At 74.1% G+C, this 18,306-nt stretch overlaps 3 protein-coding genes and 1 non-coding gene across 4 annotated transcripts; 3 read left to right on the forward strand and 1 right to left on the reverse strand.

The window, feature by feature from the left end:
• The first annotated feature begins 1,647 nt into the window (after positions 1–1,647).
• Positions 1,648–4,646, forward strand: LOC127490148 (neutrophil elastase). The gene is made up of 5 exons (XM_051842308.2): positions 1,648–1,720; positions 2,146–2,302; positions 2,445–2,586; positions 2,875–3,105; positions 3,198–4,646. Exons 1-5 carry the CDS (start codon positions 1,654–1,656, stop codon positions 3,360–3,362), a joined length of 762 nt encoding a protein of 253 aa, XP_051698268.2. The 5' UTR covers positions 1,648–1,653; the 3' UTR covers positions 3,363–4,646.
• A 54-nt stretch (positions 4,647–4,700) lies between these two features.
• Positions 4,701–6,510, forward strand: CFD (complement factor D). The gene is made up of 5 exons (XM_070058459.1): positions 4,701–4,832; positions 5,259–5,415; positions 5,499–5,643; positions 5,728–5,985; positions 6,293–6,510. Exons 1-5 carry the CDS (start codon positions 4,778–4,780, stop codon positions 6,452–6,454), a joined length of 777 nt encoding a protein of 258 aa, XP_069914560.1. The 5' UTR covers positions 4,701–4,777; the 3' UTR covers positions 6,455–6,510.
• A 1,342-nt stretch (positions 6,511–7,852) lies between these two features.
• MED16 (mediator complex subunit 16) lies at positions 7,853–17,593 on the reverse strand. Its single transcript, XM_070058450.1, has 15 exons — positions 17,437–17,593; positions 15,986–16,161; positions 15,151–15,258; positions 14,619–14,788; positions 13,402–13,833; positions 12,895–13,000; positions 11,797–11,952; positions 10,827–11,038; positions 10,522–10,728; positions 9,818–10,028; positions 9,487–9,620; positions 9,202–9,394; positions 8,748–8,964; positions 8,484–8,567; positions 7,853–8,147 (listed from the first exon to the last, which is right to left on the reverse strand). Exons 2-15 carry the CDS (start codon positions 16,116–16,118, stop codon positions 8,021–8,023), a joined length of 2,490 nt encoding a protein of 829 aa, XP_069914551.1. The 5' UTR covers positions 16,119–16,161; positions 17,437–17,593; the 3' UTR covers positions 7,853–8,020.
• A 241-nt stretch (positions 17,594–17,834) lies between these two features.
• LOC127489913 (U6 spliceosomal RNA) lies at positions 17,835–17,941 on the forward strand. Its single transcript, XR_007917762.1, has one exon. It is a non-coding gene; the product is annotated as a U6 spliceosomal RNA (small nuclear RNA).
• Positions 17,942–18,306: the final 365 nt, after the last annotated feature.

The raw sequence follows: 18,306 nt of genomic DNA on the forward strand, positions 1-18,306 counted from the left end.
GGAGGGAGCCCTTGTGAGCACCTGCTGTGTACCAGGCTGGCTGTGAGTACCTGCTGTGTGCCAGGGAGGGAGCCCCAGTGAGCGCCTGCTGTGTGCCAGGGAGGGAGAGCTGCCCCAGTGAGTGCCTGCTGTGTGCCAGGCTGGGGTGCAGCCCCTGTGAGCACCTGCTGTGTACCAGGGAGGGAGAGCTGCCCCTGTGAGCGCCTGCTGTGTGCCAGGCTCCTGTGAGCACCTGCTGTGTACCAGGCCCCTGTGAGCGCCTGCTGTGTACCAGGCTGGGGCCCAGCCCTTGGGAGCGCCTGTTGTGTGCCTAGCACCCCGCCCACCCGTCACTGGCCTGGAGCCAGGGGGACGTTGCCCTTGCAACAGCCTTGGCGAGCGACAGTTGGAGTGGGAACATCCTGGGGGGTGGGAGAGGTCGGGGCCACGGAGCGGGCTGGCTGGGGCTGGGACCCCTGCCCTTGGGGGGCCTCAAGTCCTCCCCAGTCCCCTCACAACATGGGAACTTTTCCCAGAACCCCCGCTGCAGCCCAGGGACCAGCCTGGCCCAGGTGGGGGTGGGGTGGGGGTCCGAGTGCCCCTGTGAGAGGTGGGAGATGAGGCCCTGCAGGGGGCCTGGCTGCGGCCCCCGGGGTCTGCGCTAAAACTGCGGCCAGCGGGAGGTCCTGGCTGGGACCCGGCCCCACTGCCCCCGGGGAAGGCTGGGCAGTGGTCACGTGTGGCCGCTCCAGGGCCCTGGGTAGGTGATGCGCGGGGCCCAGGGGGAGGGAACCTGGCCCAGGTCAGGCCTGAGCACCAGATGAGCAATGCTTCTGCAGGCAAGTGCGTCGTGGGACACGGCTCGGACATGGCTGGGCCACGGCTGGGCCACGCTGGGCCACGGCTGGGACACACTGGGCCATGGCTGGGCCACGCTGGGCCATGGCTGGGACACACTGGGACACGGCTGGGACACACTGAGACACGGCTGGGACACACTGGGACACGGCTGGGACACACTGAGACACGGCTGGGCCACGCTGGGCCACGGCTGGGACACACTGGGACACGGCTGGGACACACTGAGACATGGCTGGGACACACTGGGCCACGGCTGGGACATGGCTGGGCCATGGCTGGGCCACACCTGGGCCACTGCTGGGACACACTGAGACATGGCTGGGGCACACTGGGACACGGCTGGGACACACTGAGACATGGCTGGGACACACTGAGACATGGCTGGGACACACTGGGACACGGCTGGGACACACTGGGCCACGGCTGGGACACACTGAGACATGGCTGGGGCACACCTGGGCCACGGCGGGGACACACTGGAACATGGCTGGGGCACACCTGGGACACACTGGGACACGGCTGGGACACGGCTGGGCCATGGCTGGGACACACCTGGGGCACGGCTGGGACACACTGGGCCACGGCTGGGCCACGCTGGCACTAACGATACTGCTCACGGACCTGGCACTGAAACGTCAGTGGCTCCTGGGCGTTGACGGGCGCCCCTGCCGGAGCCAACCGGGGCTCCTGCTCCCCTCACCCCGCCCCGGGAGGAAGTGGGGGCACTGCAGGCCGTGGGGCAATCAACGGCCTCTCCCGGGGCCATAAAGAGGGCAGGGCGGGCTCGGGCTCAGAGACAGCAGCGCCCCCACCATGACCCTCAGTGGCTGGGCCTCGGGGGCCGCCCTGGCCTCTGCCCTGCTGGCTCTGCTGCTGGGCGGTGAGTGGGGCCACAGGTCCCTCTCCCTCTCCCTCTCCACCTGTCCACCTTCCACCCTCCACCCTCCCACTCTCCACCTGTCCACCCTCCCACCCTCCACCTGTCCACCTGTCCACCCCCCACCCTCCGCCCTCCCGCCCTCCACCTGTCCCTGGGTGTCCACCCTCTGCCCTCCTGCCCTCCCCCTGTCCCTGGTGTCCACTTGCTCAGCCAGGGCGGCCCCTCCACCGCGTGGGGACTGAGGGGGGCAGAAGCCAGGGCTCCAGGCGAAAGGCTGCAGCTGCACCCACGTCCAGCCCTGACCGTGGCCCGGCAGGGGGTGGTGGGCGGCCCCTTGCCCATCACCCGCCCGTGTCCTCACTGGCCCCACGGGCTCCCAGAGGGGGCTCCTGGCAGACCCTCACCGCACCCCCGTGTATCCCCAGGCCCCACGCTGGCCTCCGAGATTGTGGGGGGGCGGCCAGCCCGGCCCCACGCCTGGCCCTTCATGGTGTCCCTGCAGCGCCGCGGCGGCCACTTCTGCGGGGCCACTCTCATCGCCCGGAACTTCGTCATGTCGGCCGCGCACTGCATGAACGGCCGGTGAGTCCCGCCTCGGACGCACGGTTTCCATGCCTGCCGGGTGGGAGGGGAGAGGCTGGGGCCGGGGTCTGTCCTGTGCCCACCGGGCCGGCAGGGCGCAAGGCTCCCTGGGAGACCCCAACTGCCCCTCCTCCACCCACAGAAACTTCCGGTCGGTGCAGGTGGTGCTGGGTGCCCACGACCTGCGGCGGCGGGAGTCCAGCCGACAGACCTTTGCCGTCCGGCGGGTCTTCGAGAATGGCTTCGACCCCGTACGCCTAGTGAATGACATCGTGGTGCTCCAGGTGCGACGTGCGTGCGGGGGGCGGAGCAGGGGCTGGGGACGGGGTGGGGCACAAGGCGGGGTCCTGGGCCACTCCCAGGGCTGCGGCTGGGGCAGGGACAGCCCCCGCGGGCCGGCTGCAGGGCTGGGTTGACAGGGAGAAGCACCCGCCGTCTCCCAGGGGGACTTGAGGCTTGGGGTCAGGAGCGGCTTCAGGGCGGGTGTGCAGGCTCAGCTGGGGACCCCAGGCCCCGAGGGCAGGGGCCGCCACCCACCGCCTCACAGGTCGCCCCTGGCGTGCTGTCCACAGCTCAACGGGTCGGCCACCATCAACGCCAACGTGCAGGTAGCCCGGCTGCCGTCCCAGGGTCGCGGCGTGAGCAACGGCACGCGGTGCCTGGCCATGGGCTGGGGCCGGCTGGGCACGAACCGGCCCCTGCCCAGCGTCCTGCAGCAACTGAACGTGACCGTGGTGACCTCGCTGTGCCGGCGAAGCAACGTGTGCACGCTGGTGCGGCGCCGGCAGGCCGGCATCTGCTTCGTACGTCGGGCTCCCGGGCCCCCGGGAGGGGGGCTCCCACGCGGCGGGCGGGGCGGCCTCTCGGGGCAGCTCCTGACCCCCCGCCTCCGCAGGGCGACTCCGGCGGCCCCCTGGTCTGCCAGGGACTGGTGCACGGCATCGACTCCTTCATCCGGGGCGGCTGCGGCTCCGGGTTCTACCCAGACGCCTTCACGCCTGTGGCGAAGTTCTCGAACTGGATCAACTCCATCCTCTCGCGCAGGCCGCCCCGGCCCTAGCGGGTGGCCCGCCCCTGCCACCCCCCAGCCCCCCGCATGTGCTACAATAAAAGCCCCGTCCGTTATCTGGAACGCGCTGTGTCCCGAGTAGGCCACCACCAAGTGGCTGGCAGCACAGTCAGGTCGCCGGAGCAAGAGCCGAGCCCCCTCCCCACGCGCCGCAGAGGGGACTCGGGCCCCCTGCCCGCCACTCGGCGCCCTCACGCAGGGTTGGCCAAGTCTCCCGGCGTGGCGTGGGGCACGGGCAGAGCGGTGTGAAGCCCACGCTAGCAGAGGCTTTGGGGCACCAGGCAGTGGGGAGCCGCCGCCTGGGAGGGGCCGTCCTGCCCCCCCACTTCCCCTCAGCGGGGGGCGGGGAGCACACAGGCCCCAGCCCTGATGGAGGGAGCCTGCGGTGGGGGCCCTGGCTGCAGGGTCTGACCGGGGAGGAGGGGGCAGTGACGCCGAGGGTGCGGCCCCCCCACAGGCTGGGCGCCACCTCGGCCCCCAGGCTGCTCCCCTCCCCCGCCCCTGCCTCCCACTTGGGTCGGCTGCCAGGGAGCCTTGCTGTTTTTTTTTTTTTTTTTTCCTGCAATTTTGAGCACTTGCGGTTACACAACCTGGAGGACGCCCAAGGAGGCGTCTGCTGAGCGCGTCGGCCTTTACTGCAAAGGGAAATCGATTTTTAAAGACCGATTGACTTATCTGAAAGCCCGAGTTCCAAAGAGAGAGGTCCTCCATCCACTGGTTCACTCCCCAAATTCCCACGGTGGCCAGGGCCGGGCCAGGCCAAAGCCAGGAGCTTCTTCCGGGTCTCCCACGCGGGAGCAGGGCCCAGGCTCTCCTCCGGCCACGGGCAGGGAGCTGGGCAGGACGTGGACCTGCCCGGCCTGGCCATGCCCCTCCCCCCCCCCCGGGAGGCAGGTGGGGTGTCGCCCCGCCCCTCCTGCCCGCTGTCTGCGCACAGAGGGGAAGAAGCGGAGGGGAAGGTCTCCTGGCCGGCCCAGGGACCCGCCGTACTCTCCGGAACCTTCCGCCGGGACTGGTTTGGGAGGCAGCAGGTGGTCCCGGCTCAGCCAATCAGAGGCAGGCGCCAGGCTTTGGCACCTGAAGGCGCTCAGGGCCCTGGACCCAGCCCCCCCTGCAGGGTGAGGCCCAGCTTTGAACCCACTCTCTGTCCTGATCCTGCCACCCCACAGGGCCCCCTCCCGACCTCCAGCTGGTGGGGGTCTGGCCCCCGGGGGCCCAGTGACCCTGGGCCAGGCAGCCTCTCAGCCGGGGAGGAAACAGAGCTGGGGGGGGGGGGTTGTTTACCAGCACTGGCTCCAGCTGCGATTGTGCAACCGGGGCCGCGCCCGCCCCCCTCCCCCCCCCCACCGCACCCCGGCAAAGCGCCCGGCCCCGCCAGGCCCACAGTCCCCGCTGGCGGCTTCGAGATGCGCAGGTCCGCGAGCGTGGCAGCTTTGGTCCTCCTGGGAGCGGCCGTGTGCGGTGAGTGGGCCTGGCGGAGGGGCTCCGGACCGGAAGCGCAGGGGTCCTCCAGGCCTCGGATCTGAAGACCAGGCCTGGCGGGGCGGGTGGGGCCGCTCTCCCGGGCTAACGTCGCGCCTGCCAGGGCAAAGGGGTCGCTCCCCACCCCTCCCCGCGGGCGTGCCTGGGGGTCGCTCCCCACCCCTCCCCGTGGGCGTTCCTGGGGGTCGCTCCCCGCCCCTCCCCGCGGGTCCTCCTGGGGGTCGCTCCCCACCCCTCCCCGCGGGCGTTCCTGGGGGTCGCTCCCCACCTCTCCCCGCGGGCGTTCCTGGGGCACGCGGTCCGCCAGGCCGGGGCGGGGGTCACAGGGCGGCGGCGGAGCTCGGAGTCCACAGGGGCCCCTCCGGGTGGGCCGGGGTCTCACGGCCGCCTGCCCGCCGCCCTCAGCCGCGCAGCCCCGCGGGCGCATCCTGGGCGGCGCGGTGGCCGAACCGCACGCGCGGCCCTACATGGCGTCGGTGCAGGTGGACGGCACGCACGTGTGCGGTGGCGTCCTGCTGGCCGAGGAGTGGGTGCTGAGCGCCGCGCACTGCCTGGAGGACGCGTGAGTGGCGGGCGCCCGGGCGGGGCCGGGGCCGGGGCGGGGGGGGGGCCTCGGCTCTGACCGTGGCCCCGCCCCACCTCCAGGGCCGGCGGGCGGGTGCAGGTGCTGCTGGGCGCGCACTCGCTCTCGCAGCCCGAGCCCTCCAAGCGCCGCTACGACGTGCGCCGCGTGGTGCCGCACCCGGACAGCCGCCCCGACGCCCTGGACCACGACCTCCTCCTGCTGCAGGTCCCACCCCCGCGTCCCGCCCCCGCATCCCGCCGCCTCGGCGCCGCGCACCCGGCGCTCACGCCCGCCTCGCCCGCCCCGCAGCTCTCGGAGAAGGCCGCCCTGGGCCCCGCCGTGCGCACCCTGCCCTGGCAGCGGGAAGACCGCGACGTGGCGCCCGGCACGCTCTGCGACGTGGCTGGCTGGGGCGTGGACACGCACGCAGGCCGCAGGCCCGACCTCCTGAAGCACGTGCAGCTGCCGGTGCTGGACCGCGACACCTGCAACCTGCGCGCGCACCACGACGGCGCCATCACCGGGCGCATGATGTGCGCGCAGAGCCACCGGCGGGACACCTGCAAGGTGCGCGGGCGGGGCGGGGCCGCAGCTTTGGTGCGGGGCCGAGGGGCGGGCCTAGGGGCTTGCGGAGCGGCGAGGGCGGGGAATTGGGCGAGGCGGGGCCGGAGATGAGACTGAGGACAGGTGGGGGTCCGAGAGGCGGAGAGGCCAAGAACCGGGTGGGCAGCTCTAGGGGGTGGGACGTGGAGAGGGCGGGCGGAGTCAGCCGTGATGGACGGGGCCCAGTGAGGCGGCCGTGTAAGCCAAGGGCGGGACCGGGAGTGGGGCGGAGCTCCGGCAGGCCCCGCCCTCACGGGCCCCTCCCACGCAGGGGGACTCCGGGGGTCCGCTGGTGTGCGGGGGCGTGGTCGAGGGCGTGGTCAGCTCCGGCTCACGCGTCTGCGGGAACCGCAAGAAGCCGGGCATCTACACGCGCGTGGCGAGCTACGCGGGCTGGATCGACAGCGTCCTGGCCGGGGGCGCGGCGTCCTGAGCGGACCTCGAGTCGGTCGGCGCGCGCGCCCAGCAATAAAAGCGATCATCCCTGCAGCGCGCGGCCGGCCTTTGTTGTGGAGTGCGTGCTGCGTGCGGGGCTGCGGCGGGGGCGAAGCCGACAGAGCGCCGCCGGCGTCGTTCCGAGCTCGACCACGCGGTGGCGCCCGAGCCCTGCTGCACCCTGAGCTCCCCCTCCCGGGATCCCCAGTGGGGCGTGGGGGGTCCCCGGCACAAGACGCCTCCCTGGCTGAAGGACAAACGCGGGGGCGACAGCGGACCCCAGGCCCGGAAGTCCACTGCTCTCCCTGGGGGGAGGCCGTTACCGCCCAGCACCCACTCCCCACTAAGCCAAGCCTGGACCAGAGCGAGCAGGTCCCGGCCTCCCGTGGGTGGACGGAGGCTGAGGGCCCGAGAGGTGACCCGTGCACCCCACAGGGAGGGGGAGACGCAGCTGGGACCAGCGCCCGCCTGGGAGTCACACTGCTGGCTTGCTTTTTGAACTTTTATTTACTTGGAAGAATGAGGGGGCTAGAGAGGTCTCCCACTCACACTCCCAACGTGGCCACGAGGCTGGGCCAGGCCGAAGCCAGGCGCTGCACCCGGCTCCCCCAGCTGGGTGTGGGCACCCAGGCACTCGGGCCGTCACCCACTGCCTTCCCAGGTGTCTCTGCAGGGGGCTCGGTGGGAAGTGGGGCAGCCGGGCCTGAGCCTGGCGCCCCCGTGGGCAGGGGGCCGGGCTGGGGGGCCGTCGAGGGCCGGCGTGCAGCTGCCAGGGTTCCACCACAGTAGACGGGGGTGTTGGGGACTCGCTGTCAGAGGTGGGCGGGGCGGGCACACAGGCCCAGTTCTGGGGGACCTCATGTGTCCACAGCCTAAGCGGACGTCTCGGGCAGCCTACGGCCCGAGCTGTTTCTGAGGTCAGCCACGCGGGGCGTGCCGAGCGGGCTGGTGGCTCCACCCTCTCCTGTGGTCAGCGGGAGCCACGGGAGGCCCTGGAGGACGGGAGGTTGCGGCTGCATCACCCCCTGGCCCCAAGACCCATGTGTGCGGCCCAGGCGGCCTGGGGCCCCCAAGCTGCGGGCTCCTGGGCGCCACGGGACCCCCACCAGGGCACTCGGCCTGACCACTGGCGGGGACATCTGTCCCAGGTCTCCCCCGTGGCTTCCCCAAGCGCCCACGCTCAGCTCCCGTGGGTCTGGGACGAGACGGGGTGTGGGGGAGGCGGTGACAGAACCCAGGAGACACACCACACAGGGCTGCGAGGGCCCCCTGCCCCGGGGCGGTCACCCCCTGGCTGCCAGGCTGTGAGGCGGAGGGGGCCGGGCAGTGAGCCGCGCCCCGCAGGAAGAGCCGTGGGGGGGCGGGGCCCCGGCACGAGTGAGGGGCGGGACACGGGCACAGCTGTGGGGGGTTTATTGGGCCAGCCCTTCCCCCTCCCCCACAGGCACAGGCGACCCGGGCAGTCACACGGGACGGCCATCTTGGGCAGGGCCCTGGCCGGCGGGCCGCCCTGTCGGGGGCTCCGTCCGCTCACGGGACGTTCCGCGGGGCGCCCGCGTCGGGGTCAGGGGCAGCTGAGGGGCAGGCGCCGCCACAGCCCCCCGCACAGGCAGTTCTTGATCCAGCGCTGCTCCCACTGCTTCACGGCCGTGGCCTTGTTGGGGGACCGCAGCATGGTGACGCAGCCGCACCTGCGGGCGGGCGGGCGGGGTGAGGCCTCGGGACCGCGACGCCGGCCCCGCCCCCAACACCATCCCGACGCCGGCCCCGCCCCCACCGCCCCCTGCCGTCCAGCACCACCCCTCCCACCCCCACCCCTCCTCCCACTGCTTCACGGCAGGCGCACCTGCGGACGGGCGGGGCGGGGTGAGGCCTCCGGGGACCACCCCGCCGCCCCCACGCCGGCCCCGCCCCCTACCATCCAGCGCCACCCCTCCCACCCCCAGCCCTGCTCCCTGCGCCATGGGGGCGGGGCCGCCCCCTCCCCTGCAGCCCCCCGGGGGGGGGCGGGCAGGGGCAGGGCTCACCTGGTGCAGGCCTTGCACTCCTCCGTGGGGTAGGCACCCAGGTGCAGCCTGCGCAGGTGGTCGATCTTGGGCTGGCCGGGGGCCCTGGGGCCAAGGGGGCGCGTGAGGCAGGGCAGGAGCCGCAGGTGGACGGCGCGGGTCCCCGGGACACAGGGCCAGACCCCCTCCCTCCCCCCGGGACTCCCGCACCCGGACACACACACGGGCACCTGGGCTCCCACACGCAGCGCGGCTGCCCCGAGCGCTCCCGGCACCCGCACGCACCTGACCAGGCCGTCCAGCTGCAGGGTGGGGGCGTTGCCGGGCAGGGTGGGCGCCTTCCCGAACTGCAGGCGCAGCGGCTGCTTGGGCTGCAGGCGGCTGACCAGGCCGTCGCTGACCGGCAGCCAGTCCAGCCCGGGGATGAGCAGCTGGCTGGGCAGCAGGCAGCACTCGTCCACCAGGGCCTCGTCCGGCTCGCTGGCCGGGCCCTCGTCACGGCCTGCAGGGATGCGAGTCGGGTCTGCCCCGGGCACGGCTCGCCCTCGCCCGCCTGGCTGGTGGCCGGGGCCCTGGGCAGTCCCTTCTCCCGCTCCGGCCCCGGCTCCACCCGTCCACTTGGAAAGCCCCGTGGGGGCGCAGGAATGGCCAGGCCGGGTCCCCAGAAACCGGACGCTGGGGGACGGAGGTGGCCGGCGAGCGGCTGCCCGCGGGGGGGGGGGGCGGGGGCGGGGCTCACAGCAGATCCAGAGCTTGGTGAGCAGCCGGAAGAGCAGGGCCATGCTGTCCTGGGTGTCGGAGGTGGCCGCGTAGACGGGCAGGCAGCTGGGCTTCAGCAGCCCCCAGATGCGGGTCACGACCATGAGCTCCCGCAGCATGCCCAGCGAGGCGCCGTCCCGCAGGAAGCTGTGGCCCGGCCGCAGCGGGGAGCCCTGCGGGGACAGCGGGTGCACCCTGCAGCGGCCGGGGGCGGGGGGCGGGGGGGCATGCCCGGCGTGCGTGTGCGCGTGCGCGCAGGGCGCACCTGGTTGGGCAGGCTGGCCAGCAGGTGGAGCACGAAGTCGCCCACCCACTGCAGCAGCTGCTGGAGCGCCTGCAGCGTGTTCATGTCCAGCACGAACTCCTCCGTCTTCAGGTTGATCATCACCTTGTCGATGTCTGCAAGGCAGGCGGGCCTCGCGCCGGAGCCAGCGGGCGGGGGAGGAGCCGCGCCGCCCCGCCCCTCCGGCCCCGCCCCTTCCGGCCCTCCGCCGGGGACGCCGGACCACCCACCCGGCCAGCCCGGCGAGCGCACCCCCCACCCCCGGCGGCCCACAGCGTGTCCTGCGGCGCGAGCGCCCGGCACGGCGACCCACCGACGTCGGTGATCTTGGCGCAGACCTCGGCCAGCCGGTCGCCGGGGCTCTTGTCGGGCGTGTTGAGGAAGTGGGGGCGCAGCAGGGACTTGAGGGTGGAGCTGACGGCGATGAGGAAGAGCTTGGTGTGGTAGTCGCACACGCGGGTCACCGTGCAGGGCGACAGCTTGCACAGCGAGGCCTTCATGGCCAGGATGCGGGTGGACAGCACCTGGGGGCGGGCGGCGTGAGCTCCCTCCCGGCAGCGCACGGCTGGGGGCCCCCCCGTTCCCGCAGTGCCAGCGCGGTGGCAGGGACCGAGTGGACGCTGGCTGGGCCCCCCCCTCCCGGTTCCCGCAGTGCCAGCGCGGTGGCAGGGACCGAGTGGACGCTGGCTGGGCCCCCCCCCGTCCCGCAGTGCCAGCGCGGTGGCAGGGACCGAGCGGACGCTGGCTGGGCCCCCCCCCCCGTTCCCGCAGTGCCAGCGCGGTGGCAGGGACCGAGCGGACGCTGGCTGGGCCCCCCCCCCCCGGTCCCGCAGTGCCAGCGCGGTGGCAGGGACCGAGCGGACGCTGGCTGGGGCCCCCCCCCCCCGTCCCGCAGTGCCAGCGCGGTGGCAGGGACCGAGCGGACGCTGGCTGCGTCACCCACGGCCTCGAACCGCAGCCGTGGACGGGCCGACGCCCGGCTGTCCCGGCGCGGTCTCCCCGCGCCCCCCGCCCCACCTGCTGCAGGGCCGCGCTCTGGCGCGTGGACTCCTCGTGCAGCCTCTCCACCAGGCTGGGCACCATGGCCGGCTGCACGTGCAGCAGGACGTCCCACCAGTCGTAGCCGGTCACCATGCAGTACTCCAGCAGGAAGAGCAGGTGCCGCAGGGCCAGGCTCACGTCCAGGGGGTGGCCCATGGAGGGCGAGACGCGCAGCAGGCTCAGCTGTGGGGGGGGGGCGTCAGGAGGGGGGGGCGGTCAGGAGGGGGCGGGGCCCCGCGGGGGGGGGGTCTGGGCCAAGCGCCGGCCCTGTCGGCCCTCACCTTCCCGTGGTTGTCAATGCCCACGAGGGCCAAGGACGTCCAGGAGAGCTGCATGGCCTTGAAGTGGACGGCGGGGCCCGTGGTGCGCGGGCGCTTGATGGCCGGCTCGTCCACGGAGCGCGGGGCCGCGGAGCTGTAGAAGACGGCCATGGTCTGCAGGGACAGCCGGTGCACGATGTGGACGCTGCCGTCCTGGAAGGCCAGGGCCAGCCCTGGGCGGGTGGGCGGGCAGGTCAGGGTGTGGCCGTGGCTGCCCGCGGCCTCCGGCCCCTGTTCCCACAGGGACGGAGCCGCCAGGACCTGGGGCTCCCGGCAGGGGTGCCTCGGCCTTCCAGGAGCCAGACACAAAGGGCCTGGGGTGGAAGGGGGTGGGGGCTGTCCCTCCCCTCGCCGCAGGCCGTGAGGCGGGGGCAGGGCCTGGGCTGGGCAGCTGTGCAAACTGAGGCTTGGTGTGGAGACCTGGGGAGCTCAGGGCCGGCATCCAAACGTCAACACAAGCCAAGAGCCCGGCTCGGACCCCTGCCCCGCCCCAGGACACGCTGACCCCCCCCAGCCCCAGGACACACTGACCCCTGCCCAGCCCCAGTGCATGGACCCCCCCTGCCCCGCCCCAGGACACGCTGACCACCCCCGCCCAGCCCCAGGGCATGGACCCCCCCCTGCCCAGCCCCAGGACACGCTGACCCCCCAGCCCCAGGACACGCTGATCCCGCCCCGCCCAGCCCCAGGACACGCTGACCCCCCAGCCCCAGGACACGCTGACCGTCCCCTGCCCCGCCCCAGGACACGCTGACCCCCCCCAGCCCCAGGACACGCTGACCCCCCCCGCCCAGCCCCAGGGCATGGACCCCCCCCGCCCAGCCCCAGGACACGCTGACCCCCCCAGGACACACTGACCCCTGCCCAGCCCCAGGACACGCTGACCCCCCCACCCCAGGACACGCTGACCCCCCCCCCCCGTCACGCCTACCGAGGCCGGGGTAGAACTGCGTGTCGCTGGCCACCTTGAGGTCGGTGTTGGTGAGCGAGACGGGCAGCTTGGGCAGCGCCACGGCCGACACCCGGTCCAGGTCGTTGGTGGCCGACAGGATGCGCCACTTGAGGATCATGGGCTGCTTGTCCACAACTGGAGGAGGAGGAGGAGGTGGCCGCTGAGCCCCGCCCCGCCCACCCCAGGGGACAGCTGCCCCCGCGGGCCGACAGGACGCGTCCAACACGGCGGAGCCCCGGAGGCCGGCCCCTGACCAAGGCTCTGACCCCGTGCCTGCCCGAGCCAGGCTGCACTGTGGCAGGTGCCCGGGGTGGACGCCGCGGCGAGGAGGGTGGACAGCAGGGGCCACATCTCGGGTCTGACGGGGCCCCAGGCTCCCTGACTCAAGCCCCCAGGGCCCTGCTGCGGGAGCGTGGGGACCCAGCCTGGTCGAGGGGAGGGGGACGGGGCTCTGGGCGGGGCCGCGGTCACAGGGACAGGGCTGGACAGAGCCAGCGTCCCGGCCTCCCAGGGGCCCACAGCTGCGCGAGGACGAGGGCTGAAGAAACGGCGGGCGCAGGCCCCGCGAGCGTCACGCCCTGCCTGTGCGCCCAGCACTGGGGGGCGGCTGCCGGGGAGCCCAGGGCCCTGGGGCAGCCTCCAGGCCAGCTGGGGTGTCCACTGCGGGAAAAACACCTGTGTCCTTGGGGGGTCTCTGTGTGGGGAGAGCAGGCTGTGTGGGGGGGGGAGCAGGCTGTGTGTGGGGGGAAGCAGGTTGTGGGGGGGAGCAGGAGCAGGCTGTGTGTTGGGGGAAGGCCACCACCTGCCCCCTCCCAGACCCCAGACCCGGTGCCCGATGCCCCCCAGACCCGGTGCCCGATGCCCCCCAGGCCGCTGCCCGCCGCCCACCTAGACCCGGTGCCCGATGCTCCCCCCCCCGCCCACCTGCGCCCAGACCCCAGACCCGGCGCCCGATGTTGCCCAGGCTGCCGCCCGCCGCCTGCCCCCGCCCAGACCCCCGACCCGGTGCGGTGCCCAGTGCCCGGCGCCCGAGCCTGCCCGCGGGGCTGGCATGAGCGGCCGCCCCAGCGCCCTCACCGGCGGGGGAGATCTGCTGGAAGACGTTGTTCACGGGCAGCCCCTCCTTCCGCAGGGACCAGCACTCCACCAGGCTGCTGGTCTGGCTGGACGCGCACAGGAGCACCTGCGGGGGGGGGGGGCAGAGCGCGCTGGGGGCGGGGCCCTGGGCGAGCGCGCGTGGGCGGGGCCCTGGGCGAGCGCGCGCGCGGGGGGCGGGGCCCTGGGCGAGCGCTCGCGGGCGGGGGGGGGGCAGAGCGCGCTGGGGGCGGGGCCCTGGGCGAGCGCGCGGGGGGGGGCAGAGCGCGCTGGGGGCGGGGCCCTGGGCGAGCGCGCGGGCGGGGGGGGCGCAGAGCGCGCTGGGGGCGGGGCCCTGGGCGAGCTCGCGTGGGCGGGGGCGGGGCCCTGGGCGCGCGCGGGGGGGGGGGGCGCAGAGCAAGCTGGGGGCGGGGCCCTGGGCGAGCGCGTGGGCGGGGGCGGGGCCTCCCGACGCCCATCGCCGCGGGCGCCGGAGCCCGGGCGGCGCACCTGCTCGGACATGTCGCGGGCCAGGAACTTGAGGTGGGTGATGGCCGGGAAGCTGTCCTTGCGGCTGAGCGCCGTGGTGCAGCGCATGAAGAGCGAGGGCAGGATCTCCGTGTCGATGCGGCACTTCTCGCTGACCACGCCCACGCACACCTTGTAGAACTGCACGGGGGACGCGCTGCTGCCGTCGGCCGCCGCCACCACGATGTTGCCGCCGCCCGTGAAGGCGATGTCGGCCAGGGCCACGCGGCCGCGCAGGCGGCACAGGCTCTCGGTGGACGTGAGCACCTGCCCGCTGGGCTTGAGCAGGGACACGGTGACCAGGCCGCTGACCGTCACGGCGATCCAGCCCTCCATGGGCTTGCCGCCGAACAGCGTGAGCGACGGCGAGAACTTGACGCGGGAGAACTTCTCGCCGAAGCTGGAGGCGCCCGACTGCGGGAGAGGCGGAGGGGCCGGGCTGCCGTGCGCGCCGCACCGGGACCACCGGAGCCCCGCCCCCGCCCCACCGGAGCCCTGCCCGCGGACCACCGGAGCCCCGCCCCTGCCCGCACACCCGGACCACCGGAGCCCCGCCCCCGCCCCACCGGAGCCCCGCCCGCGGACCACCGGAGCCCTGCCCCTGCCCGAGCACCCGGACCACCGGAGCCCCGCCCCTGCCCGCGCACCCAGACCACCGGAGCCCCGCCCTCGCTGACCCCGCCTTGCCTGTGCGGGAGCCCGGGACACGCCTACCGCGGAAGCCCACGGACAGGGCTGAGGGGGGACACGCGTGTGCCGGACAGGGCTGAGGGGGGACACGCGTGCACCGGACAGGGCTGAGGGGGGACACGCGTGTGCCTCTCAGGCCCAGCCACATCGTGGGGGGCTGCTGCCGCTCCAGTGCCACATCAGGCCTTCAGATTAACATCACGCCCACGCCCGGAGAGACGCGGGAGCCCCGGCCCCTCCCCCAGACCCCCGGCTGCCCCGGCCCCTCCCCCAGGCCCCTCCCCCAGACCCCCGGCTGCACCCGACCCCAGTCGCTGAGCCGCCTGCAGCCTGTGCTGGACTCCACCCGTGGCCGTGGGCGCCGGCTCACACCACGTGGCCGTCCACCCGTGGCAGGCGCAGCACAGCCCCTGAGTGGCAGGGAATTCTGGGATACCAGTGGCTCAGCGTGAGGGCCGGGTCCTGGGGACGGCGGCCTGGGTGCTGGGGCGGGCGCGGGCAGCACCCACCTTCTCCACGTGCAGGGCCAGCTTCACGCCGTTGTGCAGCCAGGACAGGGCCACGATCGGGTCCCCCTCCACCGAGCTGCCCACCAGGCTCTCCCAGCTGTTGGCCAGGTGCTCAGCCATGCTCCAGCACTTGACCTGCCCGTCGGCGTCGGCCGACAGGAGCCGGGAGCCTGCGGGGACAACGTCGCGGGACGTGGGGGCCAGGGCAGAGGCCCGGGGACCCGGCCAGGCGGGACCGGCGCCCGCCGCAGCGCCGGCTCTGGGCTCTGGCGCGGGCAGCAGAGGCCCGGCGGGGGCTCTGGGACAGAGGCTGGGGAGGGCGCCACCCTGTGGGGGCCCCGGGGAAGCGCCTGGCTCCCGGCTCTGGACTGGACTGGTCTGGCCCTGGCCAGAGTGGATCAGGGACGGGAGACCACCCCCCCTCGCTCTCCACCCCCCCCCTCCCTGTCTCCCTCTCCCCCTCCCTCCCTCCCTCTCCCCCTCCCTCCGTAACTCCGCCCCTCGGGCAGCCAGGCCCCGCCCCCGCCCTCACCTGACTGGTCCCACTCCAGGCAGGTGATGGCCTCGGTGTGGCCGGAGCTGATGGAGTGCACGTCCCACGGGTGCTCCGTGTCCAGGATGTGGATGGTGCGGGTCAGGTCTGGGGGCACAAGGACACAGTCCCGAGGGGTCCCGTGACCCCCAGGCGGCTCCGTGGAGGACCCCCAGGGCGATGGTGAGGGACAGGCTGCCCCCTGGCGGGCAGAGCGGCCAGTGACCGGGCGATGGGAAGATGGAGTGAGAGGGGCCGACGCCCGGGCAGCAGCGCCCGCGGTCCCCGAGCACGCGTCACCCGGCAGCAGGGCAGACGGCACGGCCACTGACGCAGAGCAGGGGCCGGGACGGGGCCTGGGCCAGCAAGACCCCAGCCCCACGTGGAGCCGGACCCCAGCGTCGGGGAGGCCGGGGCTCTGGACGCCCCAAGTTCCAGAGGAGGTGAGGGGCGGAGCCGGGCGGGGACACGGGGGGCGGGGCCAGGTGGGGCAGGATGGGGGACACGGGGGGCGGGGCCAGGTGGGGCAGGATGGGGGACACGGGGGGCGGGGCCAGGTGGGGCAGGACGGGGACACGGGGGGCGGGGCCAGGTGGGGCAGGACGGGGACACGGGGGGCGGGGCCAGGTGGGGGCCGGGCGGGGACACGGGGGCGGGGACAGGTGGGGGCCGGGCGGGGACACGGGGGGCGGGGACAGGTGGGGGCCGGGCGGGGACACGGGGGGCGGGGCCAGGTGGGGTCATGGGGGGCGGGGCCAGGTGGGAGCAGGACGGGGACACGGGGGGCGGGGACAGGTGGGGGACATGCGGGGAGAGAGGGCAGTGGGGGGCGCACCCTGGTCCTCGTTCCGCACGTCTGTGGTGAAGGCGATGAGGTTGCGGCAGGACCAGGCGCAGGCCAGGGGCACCGAGGGGCAGTGCGTGGTCTTGGGCCATTTCTCCCACTCACAGACGTAGGCCAGGTCCATCCCGCCGCAGGCCCGGGGGGCTCGTCACTGACACGGCCCAGTGCTGGGGGGGGGCATAGGGGGGCTTAAACACACGAGGCCACGCCCGTCCTCCGCGACGCTGGCGTCCACACGGGGACTCCAGGAGGGGCCGGGCGGCTGGGGCGCGGGCCAGCACCCCCAGGTCTCCACAGGACCCCGCAGATGTGCTTGGTCCGGGGAGCGAGGATGGGGCGGCAGGGGGCGCCCAGGGCCGCGCGGTCCCCCAGGCTGGGCCCGGGCCTGCGGAGGGCCCAGAGTGACCACAGCGGCGAGCGCCGGCGCCCCTGGCGGCTCCAAAGAGAAGGGGCTCCATCGACGTGGGCCCACCCCTCCGCCCCAGGCACCCCGGGAGCCCACGCCCACCCTAGCCCACCCCACCCCGACCCCCCAGCTCCGCCCCAGGCACCCGCGAGCCCACCCCACCCCGACCCCCCAGCTCCGCCCCAGGCACCCGCGAGCCCACCCCACCCCGACCCCTCAGCTCCGCCCCGGCACCCCGCGAGCCCACGCCCCGGCACCCCGCGAGCCCACCCCACCCCGACCCCCCAGCTCCGCCCCAGGCACCCCGCGAGCCCACGCCCACCCCACCCCGACCCCCCAGCTCCGCCCCAGGCACCCCGCGAGCCCACGCCCACCCCAACCCCCCAGCTCCGCCCCAGGCACCCCGCGAGCCCACCCCACCCCGACCCCCCAGCTCCGCCCCAGGCACCCCGCGAGCCCACGCCCACCCCACCCCGACCCCCCAGCTCCGCCCCAGGCACCCCGCGAGCCCACGCCCACCCCGACCCCTCAGCTCCGCCCCGGGCACCCCGCGAGCCCACGCCCACCCCGACCCCTCAGCTCCGCCCCAGGCACCCCGCGAGCCCACGCCCACCCCGACCCCTCAGCTCCGCCCCGGCACCCCGCGAGCCCACGCCGCGACCGTCCCGACATCCAGCCCCAGGGTCTCAGGCCCAACCCCAGGGACCCCCCCCCCGTCTGCGGGCCCCGCCCCCGAGCCAGGCAGCCCCGCCCCCGAGCCAGGCAGCCCCGCCCCCAGCTCGCCTCAGGCTCCGCCCCCGGTCCCGCCGCCCCGCTTCGGCCGCGGACTTCGCCTCAATTTCCGCGCAGCGCCCGGGCTCCCCCACGTCGCGCCGGGCCGCGCGCCCAGAAGCCTTTGCGCTCGGGCCCGCCCCCTGACCCCGGAGGCCCCGCCCCTGCCTTCCCCGCGCCGCTGTCCCCGGGGTCGCGGACGTCGTCCCGAGGCCGGCTGGCCGCCGCCGCCGCCGCCGGGCCCTCCCACGAGCCCCGCGCTCACCTGGCTGGCCCGAGCGTGGAGCCGAGGGCACGGCTGCGGCCCGCACTCGCCCTAACGCCGCGGCTCCGGCGCCGCCATCTTCCCGGACCAACGAGTCGCCCAAGCCGCGCCGCCGCTTCCCGCAGGCTCATGGGACGGCGGCGGCTCCGGCTCCGCCCAGCTTCCGGGCTTATTTGCATAGTCCTATTAGGTTCCCGGCAGCCTCCGTTCGTGTGTCTCATATAAAACAGAAATATTTCCCTAACGTCGATTAAAAACTACACCTCATTAGAACATATACTGTCCTAACACAGTAAAGAGCACGAGTGCCCCACAAAGTTGTCGCAAGAAAATTCACCCTTATCGTAAAGACAAGATTTCTCGGCACCTTAAATACTTGTCCAGGATAGCGGTCGTTCGTGCTCGCTTCGGCAGCACATATACTAAAATTGGAACGATACAGAGAAGATTAGCATGGCCCCTGCGCAAGGATGACACGCAAATTCGTGAAGCGTTCCATATTTTGCTACCCCTTTCCACGAACAGCGTGCAGGAGGAGCCGGCCCGGTCCGCGTGGAGCCGCAGCCGTCGCGCGTGAATGCCCACGCAGGGTGTGCGTGACTGGGCGGTGAGCGCGGGGTCCCGGGGGTCTACGCCGTCCGCTCTGCAGCCCACGCCCTGCTCCTGCCCTCTGGCACACACCGGAGCAGGTGAGAAGGCGGCCCGCGACCAAAGGGCACTGAACCCACAGCATAGCAGACGCACCCCGGGACACGGAGCTCCCGCGGTGCAGCGCCACGGCTCACAGGTGGGCCCGGCGGGGCCACGGTCGCCGCAGCTCTGCCCGCAGCAGCGCTGTGACTTTGTTTCCCTTACCTATTTGATAGGCAG

The sequence above is a fragment of the Oryctolagus cuniculus genome, chromosome 16, assembly GCF_964237555.1.
Source record: "Oryctolagus cuniculus chromosome 16, mOryCun1.1, whole genome shotgun sequence".
NCBI classification, from domain to species: domain Eukaryota; kingdom Metazoa; phylum Chordata; class Mammalia; order Lagomorpha; family Leporidae; genus Oryctolagus; species Oryctolagus cuniculus.

Coding starts and splice junctions, on each gene's coding strand:
- CFD (XM_070058459.1), top strand. CDS start 4,778: ATGCGCAGGTCCGCGAGCGTGGCAGCTTTGGTCCTCCTGGGAGCGGCC. Junction 4,833..5,258: donor CCTGGGAGCGGCCGTGTGCG/GTGAGTGGGCCT, acceptor CGCCGCCCTCAG/CCGCGCAGCCCCGCGGGCGC. Junction 5,644..5,727: donor ACGACCTCCTCCTGCTGCAG/GTCCCACCCCCG, acceptor CCCGCCCCGCAG/CTCTCGGAGAAGGCCGCCCT.
- MED16 (XM_070058450.1), bottom strand. CDS start 16,118: ATGGACCTGGCCTACGTCTGTGAGTGGGAGAAATGGCCCAAGACCACG. Junction 10,029..10,521: donor AGAGCGCGGCCCTGCAGCAG/GTGGGGCGGGGG, acceptor GCCCGCCCCCAG/GTGCTGTCCACCCGCATCCT. Junction 8,965..9,201: donor CACCAAGCTCTGGATCTGCT/GTGAGCCCCGCC, acceptor GCATCCCTGCAG/GCCGTGACGAGGGCCCGGCC.
- LOC127490148 (XM_051842308.2), top strand. CDS start 1,654: ATGACCCTCAGTGGCTGGGCCTCGGGGGCCGCCCTGGCCTCTGCCCTG. Junction 2,303..2,444: donor GCGCACTGCATGAACGGCCG/GTGAGTCCCGCC, acceptor CTCCACCCACAG/AAACTTCCGGTCGGTGCAGG. Junction 2,587..2,874: donor ATGACATCGTGGTGCTCCAG/GTGCGACGTGCG, acceptor TGCTGTCCACAG/CTCAACGGGTCGGCCACCAT.